The 16,127-nt window shown below is 48.3% G+C and overlaps 1 protein-coding gene across 1 annotated transcript in view; it reads right to left on the bottom strand.

Moving 5' to 3' along the window:
* The window catches only part of NRDC (nardilysin convertase), a 780,134-nt gene that overhangs the window by 93,884 nt on the left and 670,123 nt on the right, over positions 1-16,127 (bottom strand). Inside the window, exon 26 of the mRNA XM_069232676.1 lies at positions 7,254-7,306. Within this exon, the coding sequence (XP_069088777.1) occupies positions 7,254-7,306 (53 nt within the window). The remainder of the gene's footprint in view (positions 1-7,253; positions 7,307-16,127) is intronic.

Below are 16,127 nucleotides of genomic sequence, written 5' to 3'. Positions count from 1 at the left end.
CATCTCTCACTGGAGATAAGAAATTGGAAGCCGCTAACCAAGCCCTGCAGAGTATGGCAACAGAAGCAGCCATGATCCAGCCAGTGAAATCTGTAGAATCCATACCGGAGCGAATTGCAAGGCGAGCAGCCAGCTGACCATCCCTGATTAAAGACGTCGGAGCAGGGCGAACATCATCAAAAAGTGATAGAAGTAAGCGTTCCACAGAGTATCAAAGAGAATGGGAAAAGAGGGCAAACACACAGGAAGTGTTGATGGGCGAAGAGCGACACTAGAAGAGGCGAAAATGCGCTTCCAGCAGCATCCAGCTGCTGAGTCTCTGTGCGGCGGGGTAGGTGGAACCTGTTCTAGAGCAGGAACGCCCAACGCAGTTTGAGTAACAAACCCCCGAGGAGCAGGGTGGTGGCAAAGGCACAAAGGGTCTGCCTGTGCGAAACAGAACGATCCACTGAAGGATCAGTGACAGGCTGCGTCCAAACATCTAGAAGGATGTCGTAGAGAGCCTCGCTAAAATGTAGAACTGGTTTAGTGTCAGGGTGATCCGGGGTAAAAGACAACAAGGGATCAATACAACTGCACTGTAGAAAGGTGCAAGTCTATAACATCAGACGCCGCCTTAAAACATCGGCGAATGCAGTGCTGGCTTCCGTCGCCAAGCCAAGGAACGAGAGCAGACAAGACGCTGGGGAAGAGTCTAGACCAGTAGCATGTCCCAAATCAAGCAGCCAATCCGAGGATGAACCTGAAACGGGCCCCTGAAGAGGAGACTGAGGAAGTGGAAGGGGGTCAGAAAGTGAGCCAGCACAGAATCCCCATGTAAAGTACCCAGCCCTGCTCCCGGCGTCGGTGTTGACGTTGACCAACGTTGAGTGGAGGAAGCTTCCTCGGAAATAGCGTTGTCCGACTCCTGAGATATTAATATAGGCGCGTCAAGAGGATTCGACGGGTCCAACGGTGCCGTGTTGGATTTCTGAACTAGAGGACGGAGGTCATACGAAGCAGTGGTCCTATGCCGATCCGTCTCTAGAGTCTGATTTGAGTGTGTAAGCAGGCACCAAGGTGGAAACCGCCAGTGAGGACCCTGCCAAAACATTCACCACCTCCATAGGGCCCAGAGGAATCCAGAGGGAGGGGAAGGACCAAAGATAGAATGAAGAGACGCATAATAATGTTACATTTAGTCCATAATCGCCCCGGCGCCAAGAAATGGCGGAAAGGATGGGGTTGACCCGAGCGTGGACTCCACTGGAGGAGAACGCGGAGGCCCGAAGAGCATGCAGGCACTTGAGACCTACCTGGAGACGTCCACGGTGCAGCTGAGGTCGACAGAACCAGCCGAGAATGACTCTTGGAGCGCTCCTGGGACCACGAAGACGTACTGTAACAACGGCGCAAAGAGGACCTATCCACCTGCGCTCCAAGGAGCTTCAAACGACACTACCTCAAAGACTTCAGCTTGAGGAGATGGCAGGCGTCACAGTCATCAGCACCACAAACAGATGGAGAGCGGATCCATGGTCGACATCTGCCGGGAACAGGATCCACAGGGTTTAAACCCAGAAGACATATACACTACTTACTGAAGAGATATTTAAATTTAAATAAAATACCCGACGTCGGGTAAAAAAGGTCAAAAGGGCCCGAGGTACTACGAGACACCGGATCCAGGTTGCTGCACGGAAAAGAAGAAAATGATGTCAGCACATCGGAGGAGGGAATATATGGACTCCGCTGATGTCATGTCTGGGGGCGACGTCGCTGCAGTGTGACTAGACGCCCTCTACTGACACGCAGAGGTACTACTGAAGACAAGTTTCCGGATCCAGTCTGACATCTGGGGAGAATTCTAAGCTAAGCTGCGGCTAGTTGTTTCTATCAGATGTTTACAGCATGGCAATCACCGTTTAATACTGTGACAAGAATTTGACTGCAATTCTTATGCCAAAGGCGATTGTATTTAACTTCCAGGAAAACAGTGCCCATTTGTAGCAAGTTGGCTCTGTATATATGATCTCAAAGTGAGAGACAGTGTGCACAGAGTCCAAGGGTTCCCCTTAGAGGTTGATAGTGGCAAAATGAGATAATACTAATGCTATATTGTGTGGTATTGTGGTCGAGCAGTAGGCTTATCAGAGGGTAGTGTCAAGCATTTGTTTTACACACACAGGCAATAAATGAGAACACACACTCAAAGACTTAAATCCAGGCCAATAGGTTTTTATATAGAAAAATATGATTTTCTTAATTTATTTTAGAACTACAAGATTCAGAACTCAAGTAAGTACTTAAATTGTGAGGTACTTGGCATAGGTAAATATGGAACTTTGAATTAAAACAGTAATGTACACAGTTTTGTCAAAAATGGCAATAAGCTATTTAAAAATTGGACACAGTGCAAAAATCAACAGTTCCTGGGGGAGTTAAGTATTGGTTAGTTTTCCAGGGAAGTAAAGCACGTACAAGTTCAGTCCCCGGGGCATAGGCAGCCCACTGTTGGGGGTTCAAGGCAACCCCAAACACCCAGCAACATAGGGCCGGTCAGGTGCAGAGGTCAAAGTAGGGCCCAAATAACATAGGCGCCAATGGAGACAGGGGGTGCTCTGGTTCCAGTCTGCTAGCAGGTAAGTTCCTGCGTCCTCGGGGAGCAGGCCAGGGCGGTTTAGTAGAGCACTAGGGTGGTCCCAAAGTAGACACACAAAGCACACCCTCAGTGGCACAGGGGTGGCCGGGTGCAGTGAGCAAACAAGGCGTCAGGTTGGTAATTGAAATCAATGGCGAGACCCCGGGGGTCACTCTGGCGATGCAGGCAGGGCACAGGGGGGCTTCTCGGGCCAGCCACCAACTGGGCAGGGATGAGGGCCGCCTGCTGGTCACTCATGCACCGGTAGTTGGTTTCTCTCGGGCCTGGGAGCTGTGGGTGCAGTGTTTCTTCCAGGTGTCGGTTTCTTTGTTACTGGGTAGTCGCGGTCAGGGGGAGCCTCTGGATTCGCTCTGCAGGCGTCACTGTGGGGGTGCAGGGAGGTCGTCTCAGGGTGTCCACGTCGTGGGAGTCACCTGGGGATCCTCTCTGCAGTGTTAGTTCTTCTGGACATGAGCCGGGGGAGTTGCGTGCAGAGTGTTGGGGACTCGCGCTTCCGGAGTGAGGCTGGAGTCCCTTTAAGGATGGTTTCTTCTTTGTAGATTAGACAGAGCCGCTGTCCACAGGAGTTTCATGGTGCTTTGGTTGCACGGCAGTCCTCCGAGGTCGCTGGTCTCGCTGGATGCGTCGCTGTGCACGTTCTTTGAGTCTGGAGACAGGCCAGTAGGGCTGGGGCCAAGTCAGTTGTCTCCGTCGTCTCTGCGGGGCTTTCAGGTCAGCAGTCCTCCTTCTTGTAGGTAGTTAGCAATCTGGTTTCCTGGGTTCAAGGTTGCCCCTAAATACTCAATTTAGGGGTGTGTTTAGATCTGGGGAACAGTAGCCAATGGCTACTGTCCTTGAGGGTGGCTACACCCTCTTCCTGCGGGGGGGGGGGCACATCCCTAATCCTAGTGGGAGGAATCCTCCAAAACACGATAGAGGATTTCCTAAGGCAGTGGTCACCTCAGCTCAGGATGCCTTAGGAGCTGTCCTGACTGGCGGGTGACTCCTCCATGCTTTTCTCATTATCTCCTCTGGACTTGCAGCCAAAAGTGGGGGCTGTGTCCGGAGGGGTGGGCATCTCCACTAGCTGGAGTGCCCTGGGGCACTGAAATACCAGGCTTGAGCCTTTGAGGCTCACCGCCAGGTGTTACAGTTCCTGCAGTACAGGCTTTGTTCCTGGCCACAGAGTGACAAAAGCACTCATCCCATGTGGCCAGAAACCCGTCTGGATGTGGCAGGCTGGCAGAAACTGGTCAGCCTAGCACTAGTAGATGGACTGGTAGATAGGGGGCATCTCTAAGATGTCCTCTGTGTGCATTTCCCAATAAATCCTACACTGGCATCAGTGTGGATTTATTGTGCTGAGAAGTTTGATACCAAACTTCCCAGTATTCAGTGTAGCCATTATGGAACTGTGGAGTTTGTGTTTGACAAACTCCCAGACCATATATTCTTTGTGGCTAGCCTGCACTTACAATGTCTAAGAATTGGCGTAGACACTGTAGGGGGATAGTGCTCATGCAACTATGCCCTCACTTGTGGTATAGTGCACCCTGCCTTAGGGCAGGAAGGCCTTGACATACCTATGCCACAGGCAGTGGGTTGTGGGCATGGCAATCTGAGGGCAGTACCATGTCGACTTAGTCATTTTCTCCCCACCAGCCCACACAAGCTGTGAGGCAGTGTGCATGTGCTTAGTGAGCGGTCCCCAGGGTGGCATAATACATTCTGCAGCCCTTAGAGACCTTCCCTGGCCACAGGGCCCTTGGTACCAGGGTTACCATTTACAAGGGACTTATCTGTGTGTCAGAGCTGTGCCAATTGTGGAGACAAAGGTACAGCTTAGGAAAAGAACACTGGTGCTGGGGCCTGGTTAGCAGGGTTCCAGCACACTTCCAATCAAAGCTGGCATCAACACTTAGGCAAGAAGTGAGGGGTGACCATGCCAACAGTGGCATTTTCCGACACCGACATATTGGGATCATAGCTCAAATGGCTTGGACACGTTGTGGAGGGAAGGTCCAAAACTGTACCATATCCAGGATGGCTCCAATGAAAGGAAGCCTCTGTTAAGGACTTGTATAACTTTCGCTTGTCAACAGTAAACCTCAACAATGTCAGGAGGTTCACTATTGTGTGAAGATGGTATATGACTGACACTGCCAAACCCACCTTCAACACCTGCTGGCAACAACGCAACTGGAGGCCTCCACAGATTGTTGGGGACCAACGATTCAACTAAGTGAGTCAGAAGAGTGCCAAGCGTTTGCAAGAAAGCCTCTCTGAAGGCTTCAATATTTTGCAACATTGCCAATAGACTTTGAAAATCAGGGTGCATCAGCACGAGCTGCAGAATCACTGTCTCGGCACTGGACTGGGAGCGCGACCAGACTGCACCCGGATGTCTTCATGACTTCTCAAGCTGAGAGAGGCACAACTGAGATAAATCCTGCTTGGCTTTCTTCTGCTTCCACTTGGACTCACAGGAAGACACGGACCGGGCAGGGGACCTGTTTTGGAAACAGTCTTGAGAACAGGAACCAGATTACATCCTCAACTTCAAGTGGGAGAGAGACTTCTGAGACTCCTTTTTGGAGTTCACCAATGTACAGCATTACTGCACGTTCCTGGGTAACCTTTGTGCACTCCTTGCAGCTAAACCCAATGCCCAGAGACACCTCTTCCAGATCCTGTCTGTTCCTTGAGGATATTCTAAAAGTGAGGAATCTGCAGTTAGAAGTACCCTTCGGAGTATGCTGGTACTACCATGGGCAACTGAAGGTCAAACAGTGAAGGCCTTTACCTGCTACAGAGTTGATGACTGCCTGAGAAGCTGGGGGCTCGCCAGGACCAGCCTCAGGACAGATAAGGGGGCAGGTTTGTCGAATGCCAATTGTGAGACTTCTCTTTGGAGCATGAGTGACAGGAGGGATAAGAATTCTATTTAGACTTCTTATGCTTCTGACAAGATTTGGCCTTCAACATCATCTTGGAGGACGGTGACACGGAATGAGACCAGGACCTGGAGCAGAAGCAAGACCTGGACCTGAAGGGGGATCAGCCCTGTTTCTTCTGCTTTACAATGTTTACGTTCACATTGCTTCCTATGATGGCCTTCATGTCCATTAGAGAGCGTTGTTGCTGGATCTTCAGTATTGCTTGGAGCTTAAACACAACAGGGACGTGTCATGCAGGCTGTAACCTACACCTGCAGTTCCAGCACAGCCTGAAGATCGAAGACTTCAGAGGAACATTTTCCTCAGCACAATGTCTTGAAGAGAACCTTTTGGGGTCAGTAACACACAGGCATAAAAAGTTAAAGAGCAGAGCTCTTAGTCTATTCAAAGGGTGTGGAAAGAAAGAAACTGATGCCAATGGGCAGCAGCGGCCGTATGTCTGGCACTGTGCCATCACTTGCACAGAGGGTGTAGGACTGCTGCGGAGTTGATGGTGCCACCTAAGAGCACACAGGAGCAACTGTTGAACATTTTCTGGACCCAGCCTAATGCCTAGGGGAATACAAAAGGTAGAATCGTCAGTCCGAAATATCCTTTAGAAATTCAGACCACTACATAGTAAATAATATCAATGCCCATTGAGTGCAAGATTTCAAAGACGAATAGGACCTTAACTTACAGGTACATCAAAGTAACAGATAAAATTATATGACAAAATGAAAGGTAAGTGGTTTTACTAATTTCTAGTACCGATATAGGATACAAAACGTTCTAATAGTGTTTATGTGCTTGATTTTCTAGAACACAGGCACTTTGGCCAATGATACTGTACGGAGATGTGCTTGGGCAAGCTCAGAAGACTTTGGGGCTTGTGAGGTTTACTACAATGTTTACGAAGTCAATGGCAACCAAGGTGGCGAAAAACCATAAGCAGGTTTGCTATGATATGTATGGCCATATCTATCCTTTGTCTCCGACTCTTGGCGCACCACTAAACTACTAGGTGGGTGCCACTGCTGCCCAGACGAATACAGCTAAATTCCTTTAACCAAAAAAAAACTATCATTCAAACAAAAAGGGATTCTTCCTCAACTCCTCAAAGCTAAGGCAATTAAGTAATCTTAAAATAGCAACTGGGGGTTGGTACCTGATATTCACCGACAATTGGGTTCAGAGTTCAGCTGAATGGGAGTCAGATGTCACAGTAGACCAGCATCTACTACGATATCACCCGCCTTGGGGGGAGGTGGTGGTGGAGGGTGGGGGGAGGTGGTGGTGGAGGGGGGTTGAGGGGGGGGGGGGTTAGGGGGGGTTACCAAATCTGTAAAGGCTATGTCTTGAAAATAACTGTAAGGGTCAAGAATGTCCTGGCGTCTTCGGCACCCAATGGAATAGGGGCATGCAATGATCCCAAAAGCTTGACCAGCTCCCACTGACAACTGGACTTCATGGTTACGAAGCAACTGATTCAAAAGCAGAAACACAAGAAAGAAAAAGATGGTTCAGAAGCTTTCTTTCCTGCCCCACTATAAGATACATCTTAACAGAGCACCACATTACACACAAAATCATACAAACTAAAGGATGTGTGATGCTACAAATAAATTGGAGGATATACATTAGACAGGAGTACACAAAAAGACAGTAAGTTCATAATTTACATGTATTTATCTCACCCGAGGGTTTGCTTGGTTCGCAACATGTCAAAACAGGGCTCTTCCATATGCATCTGAAAAAAATGCAGCACAAAAACATCACCATTTCGCTTTCTGAATTAAGATGCACTTTACCCCATGTAGCCAGATTGCATTTTGAACATGATTAAAACTTCCCAAAAAAAAAACAAGTGTGTAGTATTCTGTGCACCAGATCATGGAATTTCAACAGAGAAATTACTCAAGAGATTGACCTCTGTTCCAATTGACAACTCAGTTTCTTACTCCTTACCTTCCTATTCAATGCTGCTGCTGGACTAATAACTTTCCCAGGTATGGTTTTTGCCTGCTCAGTTATCAGTTCTTTGAGAAACTCCGATAGTCTGTTTGAAACACACGAAACGCAGGATTCCTCTCCTGCAGCTCTAATTCTGCTCAGGTCACCACTCTCTCCTGACATTTTGGTTCGGCAGACTTTGAAAGTCCCACTCCTGCATTCTCATGCTCGGTTCCATCTTACAGATGGGCTAACTAATAACCTCAAAACAACACACCTCATTGACCCTTTTGCGTCTGCACCTTCTAGTCAGAGTACCATCTGTGCCACAAACGCTATAAAGGATGGCGGCTAGAGCTGACTGGTGGCATCACTGGGGGTGTGTGATGGTCCTCTGGGATTGTCTAGCCTAAGTGAAGAGAGCGGTCTGGTTCTGCTAATGATGGCTACTAGGATTGGATGTCAGACGTATCCACTCTAATTCTGCCATGTTTCAAGTTAGGTACAGGATGGAATGGACACTTCTGTGGGATAGCAGAAGGTACCAAGGGCGGACCCGAAGTTACAAAAAGGGAGTAAACTCATAAAAAAAGATCCACACTCTCATTTCACTGACTCCATTTCCAGAGAGGAGATCCCCAAACCAATGTAAGATTTTCAAAGCCAGCAACACCTCTCTAAGAGTAGCCTATGTTTTGAAGACAGTCCATCTAAAGAAATGCAGTTGCAGTTTTCCCTCGAGGTAGACTCCCACTGCCCATCAGATTTACAGGACGGGAGCCGCTGAAACAGTAGACATGGTTAAACTAAAAGGAAAAGTTATTTAACAGTAACCACAGTCTTCCAGCAGTGATATCTTTCAAGTTACATTTTTGAGTTATCTCCCATCAGGTCAGATTTCACGCCTTAATACAAGCATGTGAATCTATGAAACAACCCAATTTCTCACAAACTCAGAATACCAAAACCTCAAAAATGTACTAGAATTGATGCCTCTATGTGGTCATCAAATTCACAGGAAGCTTGAAATAGGTTAACTCAGTACAATATTATATGCCGTAGTGTGAGCAACTGGCTTTTTTGTTGACTGAGGTGTGAGCCCTGATCAAGCAACAGCCACAATCCCTTGCAGGGTGAATCACAAAAAGTCACTAAATTAACCCGTGCTTAACTATGAGTAACTTGGCACAAAAAGCAGTTATACTTAACTTGGAGGTAATGTGTAAAAGATATATGCAACACACAAACAGTAATAAAGTGAAAACAACCCAAGAAAAATCCCAAACTAATTTAGAAGAATAGAGTACATTGTACTAAATTATTTGACATCAAAACAACAAAAATCCAATCAGTAGAACCAGAGATATGATTTTTTAAAGGTTAAGGTTGAAAATAGTGCCTAAAAGGTACAAGTACCAACCATGGACATGTGGTCACCTTTGGCACCATAACCAAGGGCCCAGAAGTGTTTGGAGACCTCTTGGTGGTTGAGGACTCACTCTGGCTGGGTTCAAGGACAGTTTCAAGAAGGTGGGAGACTGTTTTGTCCCTGTGGCTCTGAGGAGTAGCCCAGCACACTAGCCCCCTAGCCCTTGGAGTCACTTCTGGAAGTCCTGGGTGTCGGTGAAGATGTAGGGCTTAGCAGCAGGGCTGGACTCTAAGGGTTCAAGGTAGGCCCCAGACAACAAAACAGTCATTCCAGGTACAGCAGCAGTCTGGCTGAGTGCACAGCAGGTCACAGCAGCAGGCAGACCTCAGAGTCCTTCTGCGGGTCTGAGAGCCCTATTTTTATACCCTGGTGCCTTACTCCTAGAAGGTGGGAGAAGTTTCAAGAAGTTTCCAGAAAGGTTCTTTAACCTACTTAGAGTTTCCTGCCAACCCTGCCCTTGCTCCAAGCTGTCTGCACTGATAATACAGAGTTGTTAAGCCTATTGTGAGGACATATGACATAGCAGACTCAGGTGCAAGTGGGTGTGTGACTAGCTCAACCCCAAATAACCCCCTGCCCAAACAAGGCATTTAATGGGCCATTCAGGCTCTGCAAATCCCACTACTGTGTGGCTGTCTGGTAAGAATTCACAAAGTCTGACAGCTACACCACCCAGTCATGTGACCCAAGACAGGTTGCAGGCACAAAGGGCTAAAGGCAAGAAATTGACAACTTTCTAAATGTGGCATTTAAAAAAATGTAATGATAAAATTCAGCTTTACTACTGAAGAGGGTTTTTCATCAGAAGTCCATAAGTACCAAATATGAGACATCTACATCCTCTCATGTAGGAATTACAGCTTATTAAATGTGATAAAGAATCCCCAATGTTATCCTATGGGAGGAGTAGGCCTCATAGTAGTGAAAAATGAATTTGGAGGATTTTCACTACTAGGCAATATAAAAGTACATGTCCTAACTTAATTGCACCCTACCCTGTGGGCTATCTAGGGCCTACCTTAGGGATGACATATTTAATAAAAGGGAAGTGTAAGGCTTGGCAAGGGGTTTTAAATGCCAAGTCAACAAGGCAGTGGGACACTGCATTCAGGCTGCAATGGCAGGTCTGGGACAGGTTTTGGAGTATTTTTTTTTAAGTGGGTGGCACAATTAAGTGCTGCAGGCCCACTGGTAGTATTTAATTTACAGGCCCCAGGTATATGGTATGATACTCGACAAGGGACTTACCAGTAAATTAATTCTGCAATTTGGGTATAAACCAATTAAATCGTATTGTAGGGAGAGAGCACAAGCACTGGTTAGCAGTGGCAAAATGCACACAGCCCTAAGACCAATAACAGCAAAAATCCAGCAAAAATAGGAGGAGGAAGGCAAATGTTTAGGGAAGATCCTGGAGGGAGGGCCATTTCCAACACAGAGTACACTTTATGGAGTTTAGGGCCAAATGTGGGCTACTGAAAATATGGTATCTTGTTCCTACCTCCCTGGGCTAGTCTCAGTTTCTCTGTTTCTAATGAGCTCTAGTAAACTGGGCTCATGTTTGCCATTTTATGGCCTAATGTCATTCTAGAAAGGGTTTCCCTATGCCCATGTCTCTGTGTTCAAATTAGTTACCTGCTGTAATTCTCTTTCTGGTAGGCACTATCCAACTGCAGATTCCTAACCTTTTGAATATTTACTAGGTGCCAGACTGGATCCGGCAAATTTTCAGCAGTATGCGACGATGGGTGTTGCTATTTGGCTCGGCACTGAAGCAGTTCAGCTCCAGAATGGATGTACAGGACCTATATAGGTGCCACTCCAGTGCGCTGAAGTCAGTTGCTTTCAAGACTTTTTATGCCCCTAGAAGCAGAGCCCCAAAAGTTAAGTAAATTGTTCTTCTGAACATGTTCTATCTTCAGATTCCTCACATTTTAAATAGATACCAAAGCAGTACCTATTTGGAGGTGGGTCATTGGATCGACTAAAACCAGAAAGTCCTGCAGGACCGAGCAGGCACAATGCCTTTCTTGGCAAACCTGACTGTCCAGACAATAGTACTTTTTTGTAAACGTATGGAAGGACACCCATATAGCCACTTGGTAAATGCCCAGGACAGCGGCTCCATGTGCCAACACAATGGTAGCAGCTTTGGCCCTGGAGTCATAAGTATGCAGTCCTTCAAGAGGCTGATTGTTGGCCAATAAATAGCAGATCTTAATGCAGAGCACAAACTAGTGGATGGGTCTCTTCTGCACCACCTAGCCTTTCTCCACTCCAGAGAACCCCACAAAGAGGTGATCATCCACTCTGGGTTCTTCGGTATGAATTATATAGAAGCTCAGTGCTCTCTTGGGTCCAAGTGATAGAGTCTCTCCTCTTCCTTGAAGGGGTAAGGCGGAGAATAGAACACCGGCGGGGAGATGCTCTCAATGATGTGGAATGGCATCACAACCTTAGGCAAAAAAGATGCCTGGGTCCACAGAACCAGTTTGTCTGGGAATACGGTGGTGTACGGCAGGCTGGCACAAACTGAAGGCAATGGATAACGCGGTCCTGAGGGTGAGGTGGCACAAGGAATGCTGCAATAGTACTAGCGCAACAGTAATGTGCATATAACACTAAATGTCACCATGGCAAACATACTACAACATTTAGAAACATTACTGTTACCCACCCCAACCTACTCTTCCTTGTCATACAGAATGTCTACTGCTAGAATGGTTTCACTGGAGTACTGGGGTCTGTTACTGGGTTGACAGCTTTTAAATGCTATGGACCTTAGAGGTTTGGGCCGCCTTATGGGGAGACGGGGCGGATCAGAACCATGTGAGGCCGTAAAGGCATTGCCAAGTGGTGTAACAAAGGATCCCAGCGGTGTATGGGGAGGGGGCTGAGCTCCAGGGGGCCCCTCAGCACAGTACCTGGCCCAAGTGATTCTGGAGGTGGGCCCCGTCCAAGTACTTTGCAGGGAGGTCCCCATCCAGTTTAGTTATGCCACTGTTGCCAACATCTCCATATGGAAGGGGGTGGTCGTGTGGGGTGGCTCAAGATCTAAAGAGGCCTGTCATTATCCTCTCTACAGTGCTTCAAGTCCAGAGTCAGGGCATCACAGCTTTGCACAAGTGGTTGCTTCCTCAGTCCCCGACTGTCCTCCCTATGCAGGGCTATGGTGTCTGCTTTGACCAGTGGATCACTGCTGCTCTTCAGGCCTCTTCAGTTGGGGGACCTGCTGACTTCCAATGCATTACGTTTGGATTGTAGTAGCAGAAGATTTGTGAATCTCACTGTCACTTTGGTCTGAGCGCTATCCTCCATGTTGGTCAACAGTGGCTTGCCTGGACTGTTGCTATCACAGTCTGTACAGTGTTCCAGTAAGCTGGCTCTGTATATACTGTAACAAAGTGAGATATAGTGTGCACAGAGTCCAGGGGTTCCCCAGAGGCTTAAGAGAGGCTAAAGTAGATAATACTAATGCTCTCTTTCGTGGTAGTGTGGTCGGGCAGTTAGGTTTATCAGAGGGTAGTGCAAAGCCTTTATTGTACTCACACAGACAACAGAATAAGCACACACTCAATGACTGAACTCGAGACCAATGTTTTTTATATAGCAAAAATATATTTTCTTCATTTATTTTTAGAACCAGAAGATTCAAGTAGCAGGTAAGTACCTTACAAGATTCGTATTTCACACAGGCATCAACAGTATTTTGTTTGAAATCGGTAAGTAATACAGTTTTTGAAATATTGTCAATTACCTGTTTTAAAAATGGACACAGTACAATTTTCAGAAACCGTTCCTGGGAGGAAGAAAATTTAGTTTGGTTTACTGGTAAGTACAACACTTACAATTTCAGCCTCCGGTTAACCCCAAACACCCACCACCAGCAACACGGGGTCAGTCGGTGCAGAGGTAAAGTTGAGCAATTTTAACGTGGGCTACTATGGAGACAAGGGGTACTCGGAATCAGGTCTGCCTGCAGGTAAGTACCCGCAGCTCAGAGGGCAGATCAGGGGGGGATGAAAGAGCACTGGAGGAGCCACAAGTAGGCACCAAACAAACATCCTCAGCGACACAGGTGCGGCCGGGTGCAGGGTGCAAACAGGACATCAGGCTTCCAATACTGTTCAACGCGGAGACCCCGGGGGTCACTCAGAGGCTGCAGGCGAGGCCCAGGGGGGTGTCTCGGGCACACCACTGGTTGGACAGGGAGGAGGGCCGCCTGCTGAATGTAGCTGCACTGGGTGTTGGTTTCTCCAAGGCCTGGGGGTTGCGGGTGCAGTGTGTCTTTGGGCGTCCGATATCTTCATCCGGAGCTTCGCAGTCAGGGGCGTCCTTGGGATTCCCTATGCAGGCTTTGTCGTGGAGGGGTGGAGAGGTCAACCCAGGGTGAGCACTTGCTCACAATCACCCGGGGACCCTCTTTTGCTGAGTGGACCACCTGGAAACAGGCCGTGGGCATCGGGTGCACAGTGGTCAGGACTCACGCCAACCGGAGTGAGGAGGGAGTCCTTAGTTGTTGGATTTTCTTAGACAGAGCCGCTGTCCTTGCAAGTTCTTGGTCCTTTTGGGTGCAGGGCAGTCCTCTGTAGTTGGAGAGAGGTTGCTGGTCCCGCTGGAAGCGCAGCTGGTCTTTTGCAGGTTCTTGGAAGCAGGAGACAGGCCGGTAGGTCTGGGGCCAAAACAGTTGTATCTTCCTTCTTCTCTGCTTGGGGTTTCAGCTAAGCAGTCCTTGTCAGGTCACCTGGAATCTGGTGAGCTGGGTTCAGGGAAGCCCTTAAATACAAGATTTAGGGGCATACAGGGGTCAGAGGGCAGCAGCCAATGGCTACTGTCCCTGAGAGTGGCTAAACCCTCCTTGTGTCCACTCCCTTTGAGGAGGGGGGCTCATTCCTATCCCTATTGGCCCCTGTCCTCCAAAACAAGATGAGAGGATTCTGCAGGGAGGGGGTCACTTCAGCTCTGGACACCTTAGTGATGGTCCTGGCTGGGGTGGTCACTCCTCCTTGTATCCCCTAATTTTCCCACCGTACTTGCCACCAAAAGTGGGTCTTTGTCTGGAGATTTGGCAGCTCCACTAGCTGGAGTGACCTGGGGCACTGTAATCCGAGGCTTGAGCCCTTAAGGCTAGGTGTTACAGTTCCTGTAGGGGGATATGTGAAGCACTTCCACCCAGGACAGGCTTTGTTTCCGACCACAGAGAGCACAAAGGCTCTCACCCCATGTGGTCAGAAACTTGTTGGAAGTGGCAGGCTCGCAGAGACTGGTCAGTCCTACACTAACAGTCTGGCTAACATAGAGGGGGCATCTCTAAGAGCATTTTTTAAACAATCCCACACTGGCATCAGTATGGGTTTACTGTGCTGAGAAGTTTGATATCAAACTTCCCAGTATTCAGTGAAGCCATTATGGAGCCGTGGAGTTTGTAATTACAAACTCCCAGACCATATACTCAACATGGCTACACTGCATTTACAATGTCTAAGAAAGGACTTAGATATTGTAAGGGCATATTGCTCATGCAGCTATGCCCTCACCTGTGGTATAGTGCACCCTGCCTTAGGGCTGTAAGGCCTGCTAGAGGAGTGACTTACCTATGCCACAGGCAGTGGTTTGTGAGCATGGCACCCTGGGAGGGGTGCCATGTCGACTTTGCCTTTTTCTCCCCACCCGAACACACAAGCTGCAAGGGCATTGTACATGTGCTTGGTGAAGGGTCCCCTAGGGTGGCATAATACATGCTGCAGCCTTTGGGGCCCTTCCTTCATCACAGGGCCCTTGGTAGCATGCATACCTTTTACAAGTGAATTAACTGTGTGTCAAGGGTGTGAAGATTGTAGAAACAAAGGTACAGATTTTGGAAAAGAACACAGGTGCTGGGGACTAGTAAGCGGGGTCCCAGCACTCTTTCAATCAAAGTTGGCATCAACACTAGGCAAAAAGTGGGGGGTAACAATGCCAAAAGTGGCACTTTCCTACACAAAGCATAGCACATTTTGATGCAAAGAAGCACCCATCGTGAGATGGTACGCTTCTGCACCACCTTCCCTTTCTTCACACCCACATATCCAACAGAGAGTTGATCGTCCACCCAGTAATCTTTGGTACGATTGAGGTAGAACGTCAACGCTCTTTTTGGATCCAGACAGTGGAGTCTCTCCTCTTCATGAGAAGGATGTGGGGGTGCCTGAAAAGTAGGCAAAGTGATGGATTGGTGTAGGAAAGTACCCTCTTTCTTGGCATGGCTACCCCCATGATCTGCCTGTTGTCAGTGTGTTTGACTGGGTCTACTAGGATCCTGCTAACCAGTACCCCACTAGTTTTACTCTCTCCTCTAAATTGTACCATTTTCTTCCCACAATTGGCATACTGGTCCCCCCATGTAAGTCCCTAGTATATGGTACCTAGGCATCCAGGGCATTGAGGTGCCAGGGGATCCCAATGGGCTTGCAGCGATTATTCTGCCACCCAAGGGAGCCCATGCAAAGGGGTCTGGCAGGCCTACCAGTGCAGCCTGCTTGAAATGGGTGCATGCACCTGTTTTCACTACGTCACTACACCAGGTCACTATAAGTCACCCCTAAGGTAGGCCCTCTCAGCCCAGAGGGCAGGGTGCAGGTACCTGTGTCTGAGGGCACACCTGCACTAGCAGAGGTGCTCCAACAAACTCCAGATCCATTTTCCTGGACTTTGTGAGTGCGGGGAAGACATTTTATGCGTGCACTGGACATAGGCCACTACCTATGTCCAGCTACATAATGGTAACTCAGAACCTAGGCATGTTTGCTATCAAACATGTCGGAATCATACCCCAACATTGTTGCAAGTATTGGAAGTATGATTCCATGCACTCAGGGGGCTCCTTAGAGGACCCCCAGATTGCTACCACCAGTCTAAAAGGGTTTTCTGGGCACCCAGCTGCTGCCAGTCCTCAGACAGGTTTCTGCCCTACTGCTACTTGATCTAATCAAACCCAGGAAGGCAGAACAAATAATTTCCTTTGGGAAAGGAAGGTAACACCCTCTCCCTTTAGAAATAGGTGTGACTGGAATAGGAGGGGTAGCCTCCACAAGCCACTGGATTGCTTTGGAGGGCACATTTGGTGCCCTCTGTGCATAAACCAGTCTTCACTGGTTCAGGGACTCCGGGTCCCTGCTCTGGCACGAAACTGGACAATGGAAAGCGGAGT

The sequence above is a fragment of the Pleurodeles waltl genome, chromosome 4_2, assembly GCF_031143425.1.
Source record: "Pleurodeles waltl isolate 20211129_DDA chromosome 4_2, aPleWal1.hap1.20221129, whole genome shotgun sequence".
Lineage (NCBI taxonomy): Eukaryota > Metazoa > Chordata > Amphibia > Caudata > Salamandridae > Pleurodeles > Pleurodeles waltl.
This window is presented reverse-complemented; position numbering and strand designations above follow the sequence as displayed.